Raw genomic sequence first — 20,612 nt, 5'->3', positions numbered from 1 at the left:
TACCACCCTAGAGTTGTGGGGATGGGCAAAGACATTATACCTGTGTCTTAGTTCCTTTTCCATTGCCGTGGCGAAACACCAAGGCCAAGGCTGTGTAAAAAAAAAAAAAAGCATTTAATTGGGTTGTGGTTTCAGAGGGTTGGAGTGCATGACAGCCGAGCAAAGGAAGCTGAGAGCTGATGTCTTGATCCTTAGGTAGGAGACAGAGAGTATAGTGAGAATGGAGTAAGTCCTTTGAGACCCCAAAGCCCACGCCCAGAGGCACACTTCTTCCAAGCAGACTGCACTTCTTAATCCTTAAGCTGTTCCACCAACAGGGGACCAAGGATTCAGACATATGACCTTATGGGGGCCATTCTCACCCAAAGCAATACAACCTAAAACTGTGCAGATTGCTCCAACTGCAGGTGATTAGAAAGTATAAACCCAGTCCCAGGGAGTAGGGGCATCAAGTAAGATCCCCAAACCACACCGAGTGCCCTAGGAAAAGAACACACCAGCAGAGGTTAAAGGAGGCAGGCATGAGGCTTAGAGATTGAAGGGAGCAGGGCTGGAGAAGGCAGGTGGGAGGCTGGAGCTACTCTGCTCCTCAGTGATGCGTTTGAATTGCATGAAGAATTTTGCAGACTAGCAAGGGAATGTGAGGGAGCACCGCCTGGCAGTTGTGCTCAGAAGACTTGGCTGGTTGGGACTGTTAAACGTGAAGCAACGGGGTTAAGAGGAATTTGCAGCTAGGCTGGGCACCTTTGAATTTTTCCAAATGCCAAGGTAACACATGACATTGAACTCGGGTGACCTCAGCCACCAAGCGTTTCCAGAAAGACTTTATCAGCTTTTGCTCATACAGATAGGATTGATTTCTTTAATTTTCCCAGAACACGTGGTCTCTTTATCAGGAGCATGATCCTGTGATAGGCAGAAATTCTTGCTGAGAAATCATCTGGATTCATTACCAAAGCAAGTTCTTGCCTGCTGCCGCTGAGAGCAGATCAGGTCTCACCCTGAGGTTTCTCTGACAGCCTGTTCAGAGCCAACCCCGCCGTGGTTTCTGGTGGCAATGCCATCACCAGTGACATTTGTTTGACTTTCTCGAGGCTAAATTGCTTCCACATAGATGCTTCTAAAGACTCATCATTTCAAAATAAGATTGTAATTTCTGAGTAACTGTAGTGCCTGCTGAGGGTGATGTTGTGACCTCGGCTGGGCAACGTTGCCATTGCATTGGCTCTGGTGGGGTAGACCACATGTTCATCTTTGGTCGCCCACAACACAGCGAGTATTAAGTGTGTGCTGGAGCACCACTGGGTCCCTAAGTGAAACCAGAGAAGCCCAGGGCTAGATTTAGAAAGCAGCTCAGAGCAACTGGTACTTTCTGTCGTCCAATGGTATTTTGAGCTGAGGGCTTTGCGCTCACCCTTTCATTGAGCAAAGAGCCTGCCCAAGGGGAGCAGTCACAACCCTGCAGAAGGTCTGAGTCACCCAGAGGTGGCCTGCGGCTTGAGGGTTACATGTGATGGCAGTGCAGATCTTATTTCTAGAACAGTCGACATATCTATGAATCTGATTCACCAAGAACGAACCACATCAGGAGTTCAGCTCGTGCTTTTCCAGTTATTCCTTCCTCTGTGGCATTCTCGGGCTATGGAATTGATGGCTAGGACAGACCTTCAATGGCGGACAGTAGGGCAGAGACACAAACTGTGCCCAGTAACCCAGTACTGCAATCTACACTGGAGATTTGCTATGAAGGGAGATGGGGGAGGGGAGAGGAGGGAGGGAAAGAAAGAGAGAGAGAGAGAATCAGTTATTCTACAACAATCATTTTATTATCAGGATGTGTCCATTAAGGTATGATATTGTGTGACTTGAATATTTACAACTTTCTTTTTAAAAATAAAATGTATTTCAAATATTACTAGAAAAAAAGTACCCTAAGATCACTTAATCCCTAATGGAGTCTTCTGGCTAAGATCCTAGAAGAAGGCATAGACAGAATTTCTCAGCCCAAGACCCACAGGGGCCAGCTTTGTATTTAGTATTTTATTAAATTTATGGATCTTATTATGAAGCATGAAAAATATCCTCCATTCAGAAGTGAAGCAAAATAGATGCAAGAAGTTAACATTTCCTGGGCTACAGAGCAGACCTTGGTGCCCATTTCTGGTCTTTCCATTTCCCTCCCATTTTCTTCTTACCTTTTGGAATTTTAACTCTGAGCTGTAAGGGAGAGGAGAAAAACCTACCTATTTGATGAAGAATAATAGTTGAAGATAAGTTACATGTGTTTATGCTGTGGAATATTTGTTTAATGATGCAAAGATATGCTGCATTCTTTTATGTTGCATTTGTTTAACTCTGTGAAGCTGTGTTATGTTGCCTGTCTAAAACACCCGATTGGCCTAATAAAGAGTTGAACATTCAATAGCAAGGCAGGAGAAGTGATAGGTGCGGCTGGCAGACAGAGGAATAAATAGGAAGAGAAATCTGGGAAGAAGAGGTCAAAAAGCAAGAAAAAGAGGGGAGGAGGACTCCAGGGGCCAATCACCCAGCTATACAGCAAGCCACAGAGTAAGAAGTAAAGAAAGAAATACATAAATAGGGAAAGACAAAAGCCCAGAGGCAAAAGGTAGATGGGCTAATTTAAGAAAAGTTGGCTAGAAAGAAGTCAAGCTAAGGCTAGGTATTCTTAAGTAAGAATAAGGCTTTATGTATGTATTTGGGAATGGGTGGTGAGTCCCCCAAAGAGCCTAAGAGCGCAAAAACAATTAGCCGCACCTATTAGTGATTGGACTAGGCTCAAGTTTAGTGACACAGCTGATCTTTCTCTTGTATAGAAATGACAGGCTTAGTGATTGTCACACAAGGCTTTAGGCAAGACTATTCATTCACGTCTCTTCTTGCTGTAGAGTCGGGATAAAGACATTCTTCCACTCATAGGGTCCGTGGAAAATTCATATTTAGCTTTAAGTACAATAAGTTTTTGGACTGGGAAGGGCATTGAGTGGCTCCTGTCTGTGACTTTCACATCAGCCATGAACACTTCTGGCTCACTATAGCTGGACAGTTAATTTTAAATATGGCTCACCCCATTGGCTATAGGAATAGATGTTTATTTTCCTATTTATATCTATCTATCTGTCTCTCTATCCATATCAACTTGCTGGATAAGCAACAGGTGATTTCATTCATGGTTCTAAATACCCACCCAATCTCTCCCCATCTCTTACTCTACCTCAGCTGGTAGGATGAAGCGCCACAGGATCAGGTCTGAGACCGAAACTCAGGCAGTCTTCCTCTGCTTTGTCTGGACCTCCTCCATCCCAGTTAGCACCCACTGATGAGAGGAAATGATTGACATTCTGCAGTGTGCTGGGATGCTGGGCTGGGCTAAGGGCTAGATGAAGTGGGTTCAGTGTACTGTAACCATGATCTTTCCAGCTTGCGATGAGTCCATTGAGATGTGAGATTCTATCCTATGTCAATGCGTGTTGGCCCAGTTCTTGAAAGAAACCATATGAGAGTTGGTGTATGAGGGGATATGAAACTACACAAACATCATTTTGGAGCAAGAATCTCAAGTCCGTTTCCTTATATCTGAAATGGGAAGGACTTCCCCAACCTGAGTAGGTGGTTGTGAGGTCATGAAATGGGACTTCCAGACAATGGTAGGTGATGAATAAGCATCCTTTTGTCCTTACAATCCAGAGGAAGATCCATACGAGATCACAACATTTTGGTGACTACCAGGCACAGAGATAAAGATGTAATCTCAGGCAAACAGAGTAGTGAATTCTTGCTTGGTCAGCTCAGGGGCCTGCGACTAAGTGCAAGACCTTTCCAGGGTGTTTCCAGCCCACTGGTGGCAGGGGAGGAATCAGAGCCGCCTACTGGGACCGCAATATTTGCCTTTAGAAATGTATTGCCAGTCAAAGTATCTGGAGGTTTATCTGGTGAGCTTGCCCTCTGTCAGTGAGACATGGTAGGACCGGTGTGTGTGTGTGTGTGTGTGTGTGTGTGTGTGTGTGTGTGTGTGGTGCAGCACCAACTGGTAGCCAGTGGCCAGGTTGGAAAGGTGGAAGGTAGCAGGAGCTAGAATAAGTGAGGGCTAGCCAGGAGATGATGGTGCACACCTTTAATCCCAGCACTCACGGAGGCAGAGGCAGGTGGATCTCTATGAGTTTGAGGCTAGCCTAGTCTATCTACAGAGTGAGTTCCAGGATATTCAGAGATACACAGAGAAACCCTGTCTCAAAAAACAAAAAACAAAAAGTGAAGACAATCATTTGAAGTCCCCAGGAGTGTGTTTCAGAGAATGGAGTTTTACCAACATGGGGAGACATTTCTAATCATCAGCCCCTCCACAACTGGGTGACACTTTGTCCCCGAAATATCTAGTGTCTACATTACAGGCTCTCCAACTAGAAAAACTTGCACCTTTGGAAGGGCACGCCCCTCCGTGGCATGCTAGAAGTATATACTCTTAGATAGGGGCCTTTAACTATGATTTCATGACAGTTCCTTTAAATTTGACTCCCAAACACACCTTTGGATCATTTGCTTCTGCTTAAAGGAAGAGAATAGTTGAGAATTGAATTATACCGATTGATCTTGAACCAGAAGACTCTTATGAGCCACTCGGAGGTGGACACTCACTTCCATCACATGGGTAGGAAAAAAGAATAAAATTTAGCTAGTTGACAAGCTGCCTTTCGTTGTCAGGAGGTGGAGTTGAGCAGCAATAGGAACAGAAATTAGAGGAGAAGGAACACTTAGGAGGAGAGTGTTGGCCCTTTAACTCTTTCGGGAATAATGAGAATGAGGGCAGGAAACTACCCAGATGCAATTCTGTTAATACCAGTAAGGACCCTGAACTCCCCAACCAAGTATACCAAGCACCTTAGATGAGAAAGCAAGCCTGGCTGCCGCCCTGAGTCCCCATACTGTAAGCTTTCTTGGTAAACTATTATTTTAACCTACAACCATGCGTCTTCCTAGTCTGTGCTTTCTTAGAACCTGTCCCAGCTGCAAAGGTCCTGTAGGAGTTTGTGTAATATTTTCATGGAAACTCCTCATGGGAAAGAACACCCTGGCATTTCAGACACAGCCAGGAGAACTTCCTAGTACTGTGACTTTTGTGTGACCATCCTCTGCCAGCCCCTGTCCTAATGTTCTCAGTTGGGCATGTTGGGCTGCAGTGTGGAAATAATAAGGTCAGTTTTGTGTGGAAAGTCACACAAGGTGGATTCTAGAAGGAGGGGTTTCTGGGGGGGGCAAGTACTTTCCCTACAGTTTGGGAATTATACAGATGACCAACATCTTACAAGCCTGCATTATAGCATTAGACCATAATTGGATGGGGAGAGAACCTTTGATTTTGCCTCTAGGATATAGTAATTTATATGTTCTTCCTTCCTTTGGTTATTGGGGAATGTCTTAGTCATTTGGCATCATTTGGGGTTATTCTACAAAATGTGAGTTTGATTATGACTCAAAGAGTTGAGTTTGGTTTATAGTTTGAGGGTTAAAAGTATCAAGACATAAAGCTACCTGAAAAAAAAATGTTCATGCTATAATAGGACATGGAATAGAAAATGAGCCTCTAAGGGTAGGAGACAGGTATGATTCATGGGAGGAGCCGGGTTCTCTAAAAATCACTGTCCCCAGTTTTCTAAGCTTATGAACAAATCTTTTGTTAAGCTTTTTTTTTTCAGTTTGCCAACTTAACCCTAGTTTTCTAAGCTTATGAACAAATCTTTTGTTAAGCTTTTTTTTTTTTCCTGGATTGCAGGTCTGTACATTTGGGGGCACTATTGGGATTATTTCTCCACGGTGGTTACCCAAGGTTCAAAGCCTTTTAAATCTAAAGCAGTTTCTTAAGAGACCTTCTTCTCTGTGCCCTAACTCAACAGTACACCCCATACCACATCCACCAGATTGAATACTGCTGGTCACTGTGCCACAGGGAAGAGGATAGTCATTTCAGGAAGTGAGAGACCCATCCTTAAAATGACATGTTCCACTCTGCTCAAAACTATCACCCTCAAAACATGACCTGTCAGACTGGCAATAAACAGCTTCTAAAAGGCTACAAGTGCAGTCCTAAAACGTGTCTGTTGGAGGGCAAGAAATTCAGGGTAAACAGTGAGGGTCGTCATTCCAGAGCCCCACTATGAACATGTTTCAGCATTCATTTACACTCTGCTGCAACAGATTGCCCTGTTTCTCTCCTGGTTCTAATCAGATTTCATACCATTGAGTCAGGAAAGAAGTAGGCAGGTAACATAAGGATGCTGGTACAGTCACACAGGCGTGAGATTAAATCACTCTAGCAATAGACAGCACCGCACAGGTGAAGAAGAGTACATCATTATGATGGAAATGTTACTTCAGAAGGATATCCAGAACTCATGCATATGAATCTACTCATAAGGGTCCACAAAACATGAAATAAAATTTGACAATTCACCAGTAGGAAATGACTGCTCGACCAGCCGTGCCGGAGATGCCTTTCACTTAGTCTTAGGAAGTGATAGGACAAGCTAGGAAATGCCTGCAGGACACAAAGGGACAGCACCCTACCAGCCACTTCGTCCGAGCTGCCATTTGTGAGCACTATGTCTAGTGACCCAAAGCTGGGTATTCCTCTTTAAGTGCATGCTTTGCTTACTGGAAATGACAACTTTTAACAATTAAAAAAATCCATAAATTTAGAAATCTTCAGGCCATTCCGAATGCTTTCACTGTCCACCTATACCAGAATAAAATGAAAATAAAATTTTACTAATTAGAAATAATAAAATATAACATTCATAATTTACAAGTTATGTGCTTTAAGGAACACTTACAGCTTTAAAACCTCTTTATTAAAAAAATTGAAAACTCTGAACTGGCTTTTTGGAGCCCATGGTTTTTTTGGGGGGGATACCTTGTTCAGCCTAGATACAGGGGGAGGGCCTTGGTCCTGCCCCAAAGTAATGTGTCAGACTTTATTGACTCCCTATGGGAAACCTTACCCTTTCTGAGGAATGGATGGGGAATGGGGTGAGTGGGAGAAGGAGGAGAGAGAAAGAACTGGGATTGGTATGTATAATGAGAAAAGATTATTTTAAAAAATAAAAGAGATCTCAAAAAAATGAGAGATCAAAATCCATGATATTACCCTACCTGTAACAAGAAAAACTATAGCTAATCAAAGGTAACAATAGTAAAGCAATTGTAATAATGGTAATAAATGCTAACTTATCATTTTAAAATGATATCTTGTTTATCCCTAGAAGGAGAAATCATATCTAATCCACGTAAACCTTTTCAGATATAATGGAGAAAGGGCTAATTTCCAGCCTTATTATGTAGCCAGCTTTGTCCTGACACCAAAACCAGGCAAAGATATATTAAAAAAAGAAACCTACAGAACAAAATCCATCATGACTAATGACCAAAAATTAATTAATAAAATACTATAAAATAAATTTCAACAATATATGAAAAGCACAAAAATTATTACCACAAAGAATTGTATTTGTGAATTCAATTCACCACATAAATAAAATAAATGATTTTATTTACAAATATAGTCAATTATTTGAGAGAATTCATCTCTCATTTGTGATAAATGCTCTTGACAATGTGGAGGAGTAAGAAACCTTTTAGAACTTTATTTTTATTTTAGGAGATTTTTTTAAAGATTGTGTTTTATGTGTATGAATATTTTTCCTGCATGTTTGTGCACCACCTATATCCATGATGCTCACAGATTTTCCAAAACTGGACTTACAGATGCTTATGAGCCACAATGAAGATGCTGGGAACTGAACTCTGTAAGAACAACACATGCTCCTAATCACTGAGCCATTTCTCCAGACCTATTGTTTTCAGTAAGATAGAAAACTTACAGCTTGCATCATGCCAAAGGTTAAACACCAAACATTTTCTCCTAAGATGAAGATCACCATGAGGATAGCTATTCTCAGAACTTCTATAGAGAAAGCCCTGAAGCTCAGATCAGAGGATAGTGTACAGTCAGCAGGAAGCCTGCTGGATCAGGAAGATCACTAGGAGTCCATAGCCTTTGTTCCCTTGGTGACCTCATCAAGGTCATAGGGTCGTGGTCACTGTGTGTCGCTAAACACTGAGATGAGTAGCACTAAGGAGGAAATATTCATTCAAGTCCACACTTTTTGTTCATGGTCTCTGTGTATTCACTAAAGTGGTTTCTAAAGGGTGTGTAGCAGGGCCAGAAGGCACTCATTTCAGATGGAAATCAGTCCTCCACCAAGTTGAGAAAATGGAGAGAAGTGTTCGCATTTAGAATTGACATTCCACATCTGAGTGTCAGTGGGTCAGCTGACGTACTTAGTTATCATGTGAGGGGTTTCTGCACTTAATAAGCTTTATGAACAGTGGCTCCAGTTACAGCCATGGGTGACTGGGGGCATTTGTCAAAGGTAGCATGACTCTGTCCCTGAGATAAGAGGAACAAATGAGTCTTATAGGGACCTTGGATTTGGTGTCTTTGTTCATACATGAAATATATTGAATCCAAAGAAAATTCTTTGTCATTATAATGATAGCCAGATATTGCTATTTTTGAAAGGCAAAGATTTTTCACAGAATAGTATGAATTGTGTGTAAAAGTAGTCTGTTAGTTGTGGTGACACTTAGTTTCTGAAAGCTCCAAGACATCTTTCTATATCCGCCACCACTGGAATCCAGGGTCAAAGTAGGTCCTGATGGCTGTGTAGCCTTTTGTAATCTGGAAATCTATGCAAAGGAGTTTGTGCTTGTGGAAACAATAGGCAAATCTTTGAGCTGCAATTATGGTCCATGAATTTCCTCTGCTTTGAGAGTCAAATGAGTGCCCGCATCACGGCATTCAAACCCACTTTCTGTAGGTTTGTGGAACCATTTTTGCAGCCCTGCTTCGCTCCTTTGTGAATCCAGCCTGAAGGAGCAATGTCCAAAGTTCCAAAGACCCATGTGTGGATTGATTCGCGGTCAGCTAGGAAGTGATACGAGACTAAATGAGTCAGGATACAAGCCCAGTTTCTTCTGGAATGACTCAAAAACCCCAAATTGCAAACTTCAAATACTAATCAAAGCTCTTCCCAAAACATGCTTCAATAAACTTTGCTTGAATTATAAGAAAAATTTTGCAAAACGTGTCTGGTACATAAATCCTTTGATAGGTGTTGTTTAGCTCACCAGTAGATCAAACGCCCAGAGGGTATCAGATGTGTAATGCGTAATTAGGGAGACTCCCTTGGAGGGCAGCTGGAGAGAGAGAGACAGCCCTGAAAACCAGATAGCCTGGCCTCTGACACACAGAGGAAGGAGGGAAGGCGGCAGGAACTGTCTTTCTGACTTTCTTAGAGTTTACCTCACCCTTGTAGAGCCCTCAGACTGAGGGCATCATCAGAAGAGTATCTGTCTTCCTGGAAAGGGTACCTCTTTAGTGTCCGTGCCACCTCGGTCCTCCTTGGAGACAACTGATGGAAATTAAGTATAGGTGGCGGTGAGTTTCCCTCTCTGCAGCCAGAGATCTGAGGACCTCTGAGTGCCCCAGGCACAGAAACTGATGACCCGCGTCACACAGGCAGGACACACAGGACCAAGAGAGACAAATGCATAATGTTTGCCGTGGTCTCTGTAGGAGGGACCGTGAGTAAGCAGGTAGGTCATCTCCTCACTCCCCATCTCAATATTTCTGCATTTTAGTGTACATACATATGTGTGTATGTGTTTTCTGTGTGCATGTGTGTGTGTGTGTGTGTGCGTGCATGTGTACTAATCTGACTCAAGAGTCCTTAAGCAAGCCTCTCCTTTTTAAAGTAGTGATCTTATTTCAGAAATTCACTCCATCCAGTCTGTGTGTATGCGTGAGTGCATACTGCCTTCCAGCAAATCCGCATGCTGTTCTCTCCTTCTCCATTATCCCCAGCCACTTCTTCTTCTGATGAGTTCAAACTTCTCTTTGGGGAAAGGAGGGAAGCCTGGATAGAATCTCTTCATACTTCTATCTCTGGTCAAACTTGCTGCTAGCTGCTTATGACATTAAAAAGAAAAGACTAGTACACATATTCAGATGTGTTCTGGGCTTTCCCCTTGTGGCTTTATTCTCCCATCAGAAGTCTGCTGTCAATGAGGCGTATCGAATGAGGTCTGCTGACAGATTCTTGAGCTGCTTCCAGGAACTACCTGCTCCTCAAGCTCACACTCAAAGGATGAGGGCCATACTGTAAAATTTCTGATAGTTCACAAAGTGAGGCAGGAAAATAAGTGCACACATACTTAGTTAGGATTTCTATTGCTTCGGCAAAACACCAGGACCAAAAACCAAGTTGGGGAGGAAAGGGTTTGTTTGGCTTATGCTTCTGTACTGTTGTTAATCATTGAAAGAAATCAGGGCAGGAACTCCAACAGGGTAGGAACCCAGAGGCAGGTGCTGCTGCAGAGGCCACTGGAGGGGTGCTGCTTATTGGCTTGCTCCCCATGATTTGCTCACCCTGTTTTCTTGTAGAATCCAGGACCTTCAGCCCATGGATGGCATCACCCACCACAGACTGGGCCCTCTCCCATCAATCACTAATTAAGAAATGCCCTACAGATGGATCTTTTGGAGGCATTTTCTCAAATGAGGTTCCCTCCTTTCAGATAACTCTAGCTTGTGTCAAGTCGACATAAGACTAGTCAGCTCATATACATACACAAATACATATCTACATACACACACATACCTGCATATATACATACATACATACCATTTTACAGTGAATGAAACAAGGTACATGCTGACTTCAGGGTTCTTGGAAAAGGATACCCTCCCTCCTCATAGACCCCTTGCTACTGGAAACTTTCCTTGAACGTGAGGCTTTTCTTAGAATGTGGCTTTAAAGAAGGCTTGGTTTCAATGTACTTTGCTTATTCATGTTAAGATTCCAATCTAGAGATGACTTTGGCATGACTGGTTAGAGATGGCTCAGGGTTAAGAGCACACACTATTCTTCAGAGGACCTAAGTTTGGTTTCCAGCACCCTCATCAAGTACACACACACACACATATATATACATGCGCACGCGCATGTGCCCACCCGCCCACCCGCACGCACACACTCAGCTGTAACTCCAGCTCCAGGAAATATGATGCCCTTTTCTGGATTTCACATGTAGTTTGACTCATACATGCACAAGGTACACTGCGACAAACACTTTTACATATAATTAATAATAAAATAAAGAAATCAATCATTGGTAAATGATCATTAATTGCCAAGCTCTCTATGTGGGAAATCAACAGGGGCACTGCCTAGAACAGACCCAGAGGGCTCAGGATCAGGATATCAACTCTAAAGGAATAGCTGATGCAGCCTGCAAACCAAGGTTGAGCTGCCAGAGTCTGCAGAAGAAGCATGCAGTCTGGCAAGCCCTGTAGATATCGCCAAAGCCAGAGCTCAAAAGCTGTTAGGCTCCAATGAAGAGTATAGATAGTCTGGTCTGATGGTGTATATTCCCAACTACAAGAGAAGTAGAGGCAGAGGAATTACAAGTCTAAGGCCTATGAATTAGTTACTTTTTCTTCTGCTGCGACCAAATACCCAACAAGATGCAACTTAAGAGAGGAGAGGCATATTCCAGTTGGAGGCCATAGAGACCATTGCAGTGGCAGGAGACTGAGGCCATGGGTCCCTCTGCCCCCTGCATCCAGGAAGTCGAGAGAGATGCGTGTTTATGCCAAGGTCCTTTCCTCTTTGTTATGCAGTCCTGAACTCACAGCCAGAGAATGGCGTTGCCTAGATTTAGGGCGAGTCTTCCCACCTCAGTACCTCAATCTAGACTCTCCCTCACAGGCAGACACAGACACACCGGAATTACTGTTTCCATGGCAATTCTAAATCCTACTCAGTTGGCAGTGAAGATTAACCATCATGACCTGCTGGGTTATAAAATGAGTTTCAAAGCCAGATTGGCGGCTTATTAAGATCCTATCTCGAAGTACAAAATAAGAACTCGAGATGCGCTAGATGAATGCTCAGGAGTGGGGTATATGCCCAGCATGTGTGAGGCCGCACGTCCCCTGTGCATCTATATAAGGAAGCTCAGGCATGGAGAAGCCTAGCAGTGTGCACAAGCCTGCATGGATTCTGATGTCACTGGGAAAGACGTGGATTGACCAGTGGAGAACCGAGAAGTTGGCCGAGTCAGCCAACCTCGGACTGGCCAAGAGGTGCTGGACAAACTAAAGGCCACTTTCTGAAAGGCAAGCATGGCCAGACTTGATGAAACCTTAGTGCTCTTGGTGGAGATTCTGGGCTCCAAAGCGGGTAGAAGTCTTCAAAGGAGAAGACTGGACCCAGGGAAGCAGGTTGAGCTGGGCTAGCAGAGAACGCACCGGCAGGTTTAAACTCAAGCATGTGGCACATGCTAGGACTTTTACAGAGGCAGGAGCCACAAGGAATTATTTTCTGGGCAAGTGACTCAGGCAGGCTCCACCGGAAGTCGTCATATCAACATGGCTGACTTCTCCCCGAGGGACCTAAAGAACATCCAAGAAGCCCCTTTCCCCTGTGCTCCTTCTGCTCTCTGCTGAGGGAGTTTAACCTTGTTGGTTACTTTAAAGGGAAAACTAAAAGAAATTGCGAGGTTTATAATACAGCTAGGAAGTGAATGCCCAAAGCAGGGAGGCAATACATTAACCGAAACAGGAATCTCAGCAAAGAAACTGGCACACAGAGAGGAGTTATTATTATTATTATTATCATTATTATTACTTTCCTTTGTTCTTGTGCATGGGGTGAAATATATAATTCAATATGTGTGTACAATATGTAATAGTCAAATTGAGATAATTAGTATCCCCACCTCTTCAAACATTTGTCGTGCACTTGATTATCGATATCCAAATACTTCCCTTTTCTTCAGTGAATCTGGATGGGTCTACATATGTTGCAGTGCATTTAAAAACTGGGTAGCTGTATTAATATCTGTGCCCTTTACTCTGGTACTCTGTTTAACGGAATGCCGAGTTGAGAGAGTCCATGTGTAACAAGTTCTAACGCCTATTTCCTGTTTCTCTCATTTCTGTTTTCCCAGGTCTTATACAACATACTAATCGCCTTCACTAAGATGCATAAATTTGAGGACATAGAACCTGTGGACATTTTGGCTGGGTGCGCCAGATTTGTCATCGTGGGCTGCGGGGGAGTTTTTTTCGGCATTATTTTTGGGTTCATTTCGGCTTTTATCACACGTTTCACCCAGAATATCTCTGCAATTGAGCCCCTCATCGTGTTCATGTTCAGCTATCTGTCGTACTTAGCCGCCGAGACTCTTTATCTCTCCGGCATCCTGGCGTGAGTACACTCGGTGGAAGGAGACCCAGGGAAATAGGCGGAGGGTTTAGGAGCTGGGTAGCCTGTGTTTCTGGGCAAAGCCCGAGACTAGTCCCCCGAGGCACTGCAGAGTTTAGGATTTCTTACATTTCTGAAAGCTGACTCAAGCCCTTGCCAAACAAATGTTCTCTGCGACATTTGCCTGAGGAACTCTAGCAGTCAGACTGACAATCTAAAACGTTCGGGAAAGCTGGTGCGAGGAAGAGCTGGAACAGTTCAAGCTTCAAGGCCATCTGAGCAGCTTCTTTTCTCCCTCAAAGAATTAATTTTAGAACCGGGCGTGGTGGAGCACACTTTTAATCCCAGCACTCAGGATACAGAGGCAGGTGGAGCTCTATGAGTTTGAGGCCAGCCTGGTCTACATAATGAGTTCCAGGACAGCTAAGAGAGACCCTGTCTCAAAATAATAATAATAATAATAATAATAATAATAATAATAATAATGATGATGATGATGATAACAACAGCAGCAGCAACAACAATAGTAATAATTTTAAGGTAGATGGAAGACATGCCATAAGGAACTTCCACTCTGGGTTCAGCTGTTGCTGCTCCTCTCCAACCCTATCCTAAGTCACACTCTCCCCAGGAAAGAGTAAAGCTGGGTAAGTGGGCTACGTGCTGAGGTCCAGTTGTTTGTCCTAATGAAGGCATTTGTTTAAATGCTCAACCCCATATCCTTGGAATGTGTCTCCTAGAATGAGGCTTCTCAGTTTGGCTTCTTACGTCTGGTCTCTACCCAGGAAGGAAGCTTTAACTGTATAATATAAAAATCCTTATGCCCAGCCGGGCGGTGGTGGCGCACGCCTTTAATCCCAGCACTCGGGAGGCAGAGGCAGGCAGATCTCTGGGAGTTCGAGGCTAGCCTGGTCTACAAGAGCTAGTTCCAGGACAGGAACCAAAAAGCTATGGAGAAACCCTGTCTCGAAAAATCTAAAAAAAAAAAATCCTTATGCCCATTAAATATAATAATATGGACTTTAGGTACCATTATTTTTGCACCTCAAAACAACCACAACTTTGAGGATAAGAAAAGGGTTTTCTTTATTCTATCCAAGGTAAATGGATCCAGAAAAGAAACATTTGAAATATTTAAATAATGTTGCTGTTTTTAAGAAGCACCATTTGAGAGCTGGATGGAGTATATGTGTAATGGCAGCACCCAGGAGACAGAGGCAAGGAGAATGTTGAGTTAAAAAAGAGAGCATACTGAGTGTTCAGTCTGTTGAACTGAAGTAGATTTAATTTGGTGTAAGGCGGAGTCAAGTATTCTCTAGCAAGGGTTGCATTTTGCTTCCGATTTTCCTGAGTGAACGACCTACCAGTGTGTGTGTGTGTGTGTGTGTGTGTGTGTGTGTGTATTTTGTGTGAAGGCCATGCCACACCTATTTTCCTACCACACTTGCTTTTTCCTATACCTGGTTGAAGAGCAAGGCACCAAATCTGTGGTCCACAGTCAGAGACCGACAGACCCAAAGACAGGATGAGACACAGATTCTGGAACGAGGTGGGCTTGCTCTATATAAAGCCTTGCGTTCCGCAGGTAACCTCTGTGGTATGGCGGTCCTGTTTCTCCCTGAGTCTCTGCTTCTTTCGTAGAATCACAGCTTGTGCGGTGACAATGAAAAAGTACGTGGAGGAGAACGTGTCCCAGACGTCCTACACGACCATCAAGTACTTCATGAAGATGCTGAGCAGCGTGAGCGAGACCTTGATCTTCATCTTCATGGGCGTGTCCACCATCGGGAAGAACCACGAGTGGAACTGGGCATTCATCTGCTTCACACTGGTCTTCTGCCAGATCTGGAGAGCCATCAGTAAGGGACACCAGGGCTCCCACACGCTCCTGCCCTGCTTCTTCCCCGTGTTGAACCAGAAGGAGGGAGCCCATGCTATGATTTCCCGGCACAGGGGAGTGTAGACAGCTCATCCTTACTGACCAGAAACGGTTAATTTGCCCTCCTCAGTCAAACCAGAGCCACCAGCTGACTAGAGGTTCTCAGAAGCGAGGATGGAGTAGGGAATATTTTGTGTTTTGACGAGCGAGATCACTTTCACATGGACACATTTAAAAATAACTCAGTAAATATATCTGTTGCCCCGCTTCCTTGCCAGCTTGTAGCCTCTTAGATGTTAACTCAGATATAGATGATAAACTGTAGGCATTTACACTTCTGATACCGGATAAGTGAGATCTCACACAAACTGTATCTATGTAAGACCAACACAGTCAGGACGCATTTGCATAAGTAGTGCAGCTGATCTAAGGGATGGGCGAGTGATGGCTATAAAGCCAGCGAAGGATCAAGGAGTGAATTACTATTTTTAAAGTGCTCATTTTGGGTGACTGGGGCGATTGTTCCATCAGTAATGTGCTTGCTGCACTAGAATGAGGACCCCAGAACCTTCACGAAAACCAGGAATTGCTACCCATGCCTCAGATTCCAGGGCAGGGATGGGGGATGTTGGAGAGGGAGGCAGGAAGATCCCTGGGGCTTGTTTGTGGTCAGCCAGTCCAGTCAACCAGTGAGTTTCAGTTTCAGCAAAAGCCTCCATCTCAAAAATAAGGCAGAGAAAAGATTAAGGGAGACAATGACCTCTCCCCACCCCCACCTCTGGATTCTGTGTATAAACACACACAGAGAGAGAGAGAGAGAGAGAGAGAGAGAGAGAGAGAGAGAGAGAGAGAAGGTGAGCACTCTTAATTATAACATTAATTAGAAAAGACAGCAATACTATAAATAACCTCACTTCCGGAAATTATTCCTATTATAAGGAATATGATCCAGTGGTTGCTATACACTTATATTTCAGGAGATAGAAGTAATGTAACTCATTAGCACTGACTTACATTATCTATTCTGGCCTTTTATTAGAAGAATATAAATGAATCTACAAAGGGAACAGAGGCTGAGATAGAGACAAGTATTTTCTATACCATCGAAGCAAGGTTGTATGTATAAGAAGCCCATCTCTAATATACATTACATATAATATAGTTGAGATAGGATCTTACTGTGTGGTCGTGGCTAGTCTGATATTCACTATATAGATCAGGTTGGCTTCAAAATCATTGAGATTAACCCATTGATATGTGCTGAGTTGTGGAGTTAAAGCAAGTTCTGTACCACAGGATCCATAGATATTTGTGTGTGTGTGTGTGTGTGTGTGTGTGTGTGTGTGTGTGAGAGAGAGAGAGAGAGAGAGAGAGAGAGAGACAGAGACAGAGACAGAGACAGAGAGATTATTTTAGAAATTATATTTTAAACAATTTTACCACTTGTTTTCAGTCAATTTTTAATATATATTAAAATTAATTTATAATAGCTTTGGGGTTGCAAAGAGAAAGACAAGAGGGCTCAGATGACTCAGCTGTTAAGAACCCTGTCAGCTCTTCTCGAGGACCTGGGTGTGAGGTCCAGCATCCATATGATAGCTCACAGCCATCGGTTACTCCAGTTCCAGTGGATCTAATGTTCCATGGATACTGCACACATGTTTTGCACACACATACATATATGAAGGCAAAACACCTTTACACATAAAATAAATGTTAAAATTTTTTAAAATGATAAGAATATAGAAATATTAAAACAGTACGAAGAGTAGCTGAATATATGCTAATTTTTGGTGGAAAAATCAATGCTGTTGTGATATAAACTTAAAATCTCACATCGAATTTGGTGTGATTGCTGACTCACTATTTGGAGCTGGACAGACATTTATCTATTTAAAGTCTTGTTCTTCAGTCTAAAAATAACAGGTTTGGATAAAATTATCAATCCCTTCCTGTTATGATATTCTCCAGATCTACAGGGAAGCAGTACTAATGTCAAGAGAAGTGAAGTGAGAAAGAGTCAGCCAAGCAAACAGGAAAAGGAGCCATCCGGATGGAAGGCTTCTGTTACCCTGAGTGATCATCCAGCCCCTCACTGTAACCCTCTAATAGAGAATTGATGAACCAAAGTTTAGAGAATGGCTGGCTTGGGCAGGCCACCATGGCTTTAAGAGCAAGGGTGAGAATACAGGTCATTGCCTGTTTTCTCTCCTTCCCAACTCATTATCTCTAACCATAGCTACTGATTACGAAGGCTTATGTCTAAGAGGCAATGTTTTCCGTTACATATCAGAAAGGTGTTGTTTTAACTTTTCATCCGCAAACTTAGGTAAGTATACTAGGTTTTCTGTATCTGTTGGCTCTGCAGCTGTGGTTTCAACCAACCACAGCTCCATCATTTTGAGGAAAGAAATGCATCTGTATTGCATACTTGTGGGCTTTGTTTCTTGTTATCATTTCCTAGACAATACAGCATAGCAACCACGTTGTAAGCAATCTAGAGACAACTGCAAGTACCCAAGAGAATGTGGACAGGCTACACCCAAAAACACTTGACATAATAGAAAGGGACTTAGGCATTCATGGACATGGGCATCAGTGAGAGCCCTGTGTCCTGTCTCCTGCAGAAACTGAGGGCTGACTGTGCTCTTGTTGTCTCTGGTATCTGATGATAGGGACTGATGCAGAACTTTGCCCAAGGTCACATGGCTAGCAGGTGAAGAGAAGCTCAAATAGACCCACCAACAAAACCCATAAATTATGTTGTCCCTTGTAGTCTGATATGCCCGATATAAAAAAAAATGCTTTCTGTGAGATATGGGGTTAGAAGCACAGGGGGACATAAAGAGATGACACTTCTAAAAGACTCTCTCAAAGCCTTAGCAGATGATAAAAGCCTTGCTTGCCAAGAACCAGTATGTAGTAGTGGCTTTCCTGTGGAAGAAATGGCCTTGGGGAATCTGCACAGTGGAAACCACTTCCATGCTTTTCATGAATTCTCCTGCCCTCCAACCTCCATTTACTACTACACACACCGACAGTAAGAAGCATCCCATGTCCACCCCAACCCTAAACTCTTGCAAACTTTCTCACTTGTTTACCTGAACCTCAAGCACCAAGTCTGCCCATCGTGTAAGGGATCTTCCCATCATGTATAGTCTCAGAGTGGTCTCACCTCACCTTCAAACTGCAGACTTCTTGGAGATGTTCCTGAACACGAGATAAGAGGTTTTTAGTCCATGGACATCCATAACTGGCTTTAAAGGCACCACAAATGTGGATATAGATTAGAAATATATGACTCTTATTTATTTTAAATCAAATCAAGATTTTTATTATTTTAATCTCTCTCTCTGTCAAACACACACACACACACACACACACACACACACACACACACAGAGAGAGAGAGAGAGAGAGAGAGAGAGAGAGAGAGAGAGAGAGAGAAAGGAAATTCTCTAACTCAAGGAGCCAAAATATCACAGAAACGCCGAGCCTTGAGAGAGGGTCTGTTGGGGGTGAGTGATCTTGGGTGTGAGAGGATCAGGCTACCTTGCTGAGTCTCTGCATCGCCACCACCCATGCCCTGCTGCTCTAATATGTATCTCCCCCTTTCCAGGCGTGTTTACTCTCTTCTATGTCAGTAACCAGTTCCGGACTTTTCCCTTCTCCGTCAAGGATCAGTTCATAATCTTCTACAGTGGCGTGCGAGGCGCCGGAAGCTTTTCCCTTGCGTTTCTGCTTCCTCTGTCCCTTTTTCCTAGGAAGAAATTATTTGTTACTGCTACTTTAGTCGTTACATATTTTACTGTATTCTTTCAGGTTGGTGGATTTCTTTCATATTTTAAATGCATATGTTCCTTTGCAGCTCTATGTTAAACTCATAAGATGTAAAGAAAGATGCTGTATCTGGTGTTTAGACTTCTGGTTCATCCTCTAAAGTTTAGAGTCTAGATAGAGTCTAAATTACTTAGAGACGTATTCACAGTAAAGCTTTAACTTCTGCAATACATTTTCTTTGGGCCAATAAAACATATTGATCACGATGTTCCCAGGTAAGGCGTGAACAAGTGTTACTCTGTTTATCTTGGAAAGTATGACAGCAACTAGTACTTGATAACACAATATTCTGGTTTAGCTGAGGTTATGTTGTTATGAGGTAATGAAGATTTATTTAAACACACCTAGACACTGTATTGAAATAGATTATAGCATATGTTTTGTTGGAGTGTGTAGAAGAACTAGGAATTAAAGTAATTTTGATGCATTTAATCCCATAGAAGATAGAAACGAACACATACAAATTGGGCATTTTATAGTTTTGTTGATAGAATTGTTCTCTATAGTAACATTATTTACCTCAGGAAATGCCTTTATTTTGTTATTTGTGATCTAGGGAATCACAATTGGCCCACTGGTCAGGTACCTGGATGTCAGAAAGACCAATAAAAAAGAATCCATCAATGAAGAGCTTCACATTCGGGTAAGTTAGCCCTGTCCTTTCCGATGAATTACTTCTGCTAGTTGTCAAGCGCCCCCAGGGGACTGTACATGTCAGGAGGCTCTGATTCTTTCCTCCCAGTGCCACTGAAAAGGCCGAGACTTGTTTACTCTTGCTGGTGGGTCTCTGTGAGTTTAAGGCCAGTCTGATCTATACACACACAGAGCCTACCTCAAAAACTGTTTTATTACTATCATTAGAAGACAATAGATCAATTAAATGTTTAAGTAACCATTTTGCATTTTTTTATGTTTTCAAAATAAAACTGCAACTGTCATAAACCTGAATAATTTTTAATTATTTGTAGATCTATTTAGAAGATCTTAAGATTATATCTCCACCAAAATTCTTATAAATTATTACAAACAAAACAAACATGGTATAATTGACTTGTGTTTTGAACTGTAAATTCCTAGACTAAAGGATTGAATTTTAAAATGAATATGAAGATCTTATATTGGTTTATAAGATTGGGTATTTCTGACATTGCCTCCCTTCCTATCTATCTGATGTGAAAAAGTGAGGAACATGGACAAGTATGATTATTATTATAGTAGTGCATCTGAAGAATTATATTTGGAAAACTATGCAAATTAGACATGAGATTTTCTTTTCACAATGAAAATAAAAAGTAGTAGCTGATCATTATGCTTTGCATCCATATGATTTCAATAATGAGAAACTTCTAGATCTTCCTAGAAAAGTCTTATTCAAATCAAGCGCCAGGTACACTGTTCTCACTCTATTCTGTGCAAATTATCAAGAAGTTTATCTTCAGAATCTTTCAGTCATAAAGAGAAGGAATTACTATGAAAAGCATTACAAATTCTATGACATGACCAGAGTTCTAAGAAAGAGGTTATGTTTAAGCAAATTAAGGCCTTCCTTA

The 20,612-nt window shown here is 42.5% G+C and overlaps 1 protein-coding gene across 3 annotated transcripts in view; it reads left to right on the top strand.

Annotated features, from left to right (window-relative positions):
* The window catches only part of Slc9a4 (solute carrier family 9 member A4), a 54,617-nt gene that overhangs the window by 12,194 nt on the left and 21,811 nt on the right, over positions 1 to 20,612 (top strand). For all 3 annotated transcript variants that reach the window (XM_041656520.1, XM_041656519.1, XM_041656521.1), the window contains exons 3-6: positions 13,087 to 13,346; positions 14,985 to 15,202; positions 18,842 to 19,044; positions 19,619 to 19,705. In XM_041656520.1, the coding sequence (XP_041512454.1) occupies positions 13,087 to 13,346; positions 14,985 to 15,202; positions 18,842 to 19,044; positions 19,619 to 19,705 (768 nt within the window). The remainder of the gene's footprint in view (positions 1 to 13,086; positions 13,347 to 14,984; positions 15,203 to 18,841; positions 19,045 to 19,618; positions 19,706 to 20,612) is intronic.

This window comes from Microtus oregoni, unplaced genomic scaffold (assembly GCF_018167655.1).
Source record: "Microtus oregoni isolate MIOR12 unplaced genomic scaffold, Mior012 000007F_ref0000211, whole genome shotgun sequence".
NCBI lineage: Eukaryota > Metazoa > Chordata > Mammalia > Rodentia > Cricetidae > Microtus > Microtus oregoni.
The sequence above is the reverse complement of the archived record's forward strand: the minus strand, read 5'-3'. Positions and strand labels throughout refer to the sequence as shown.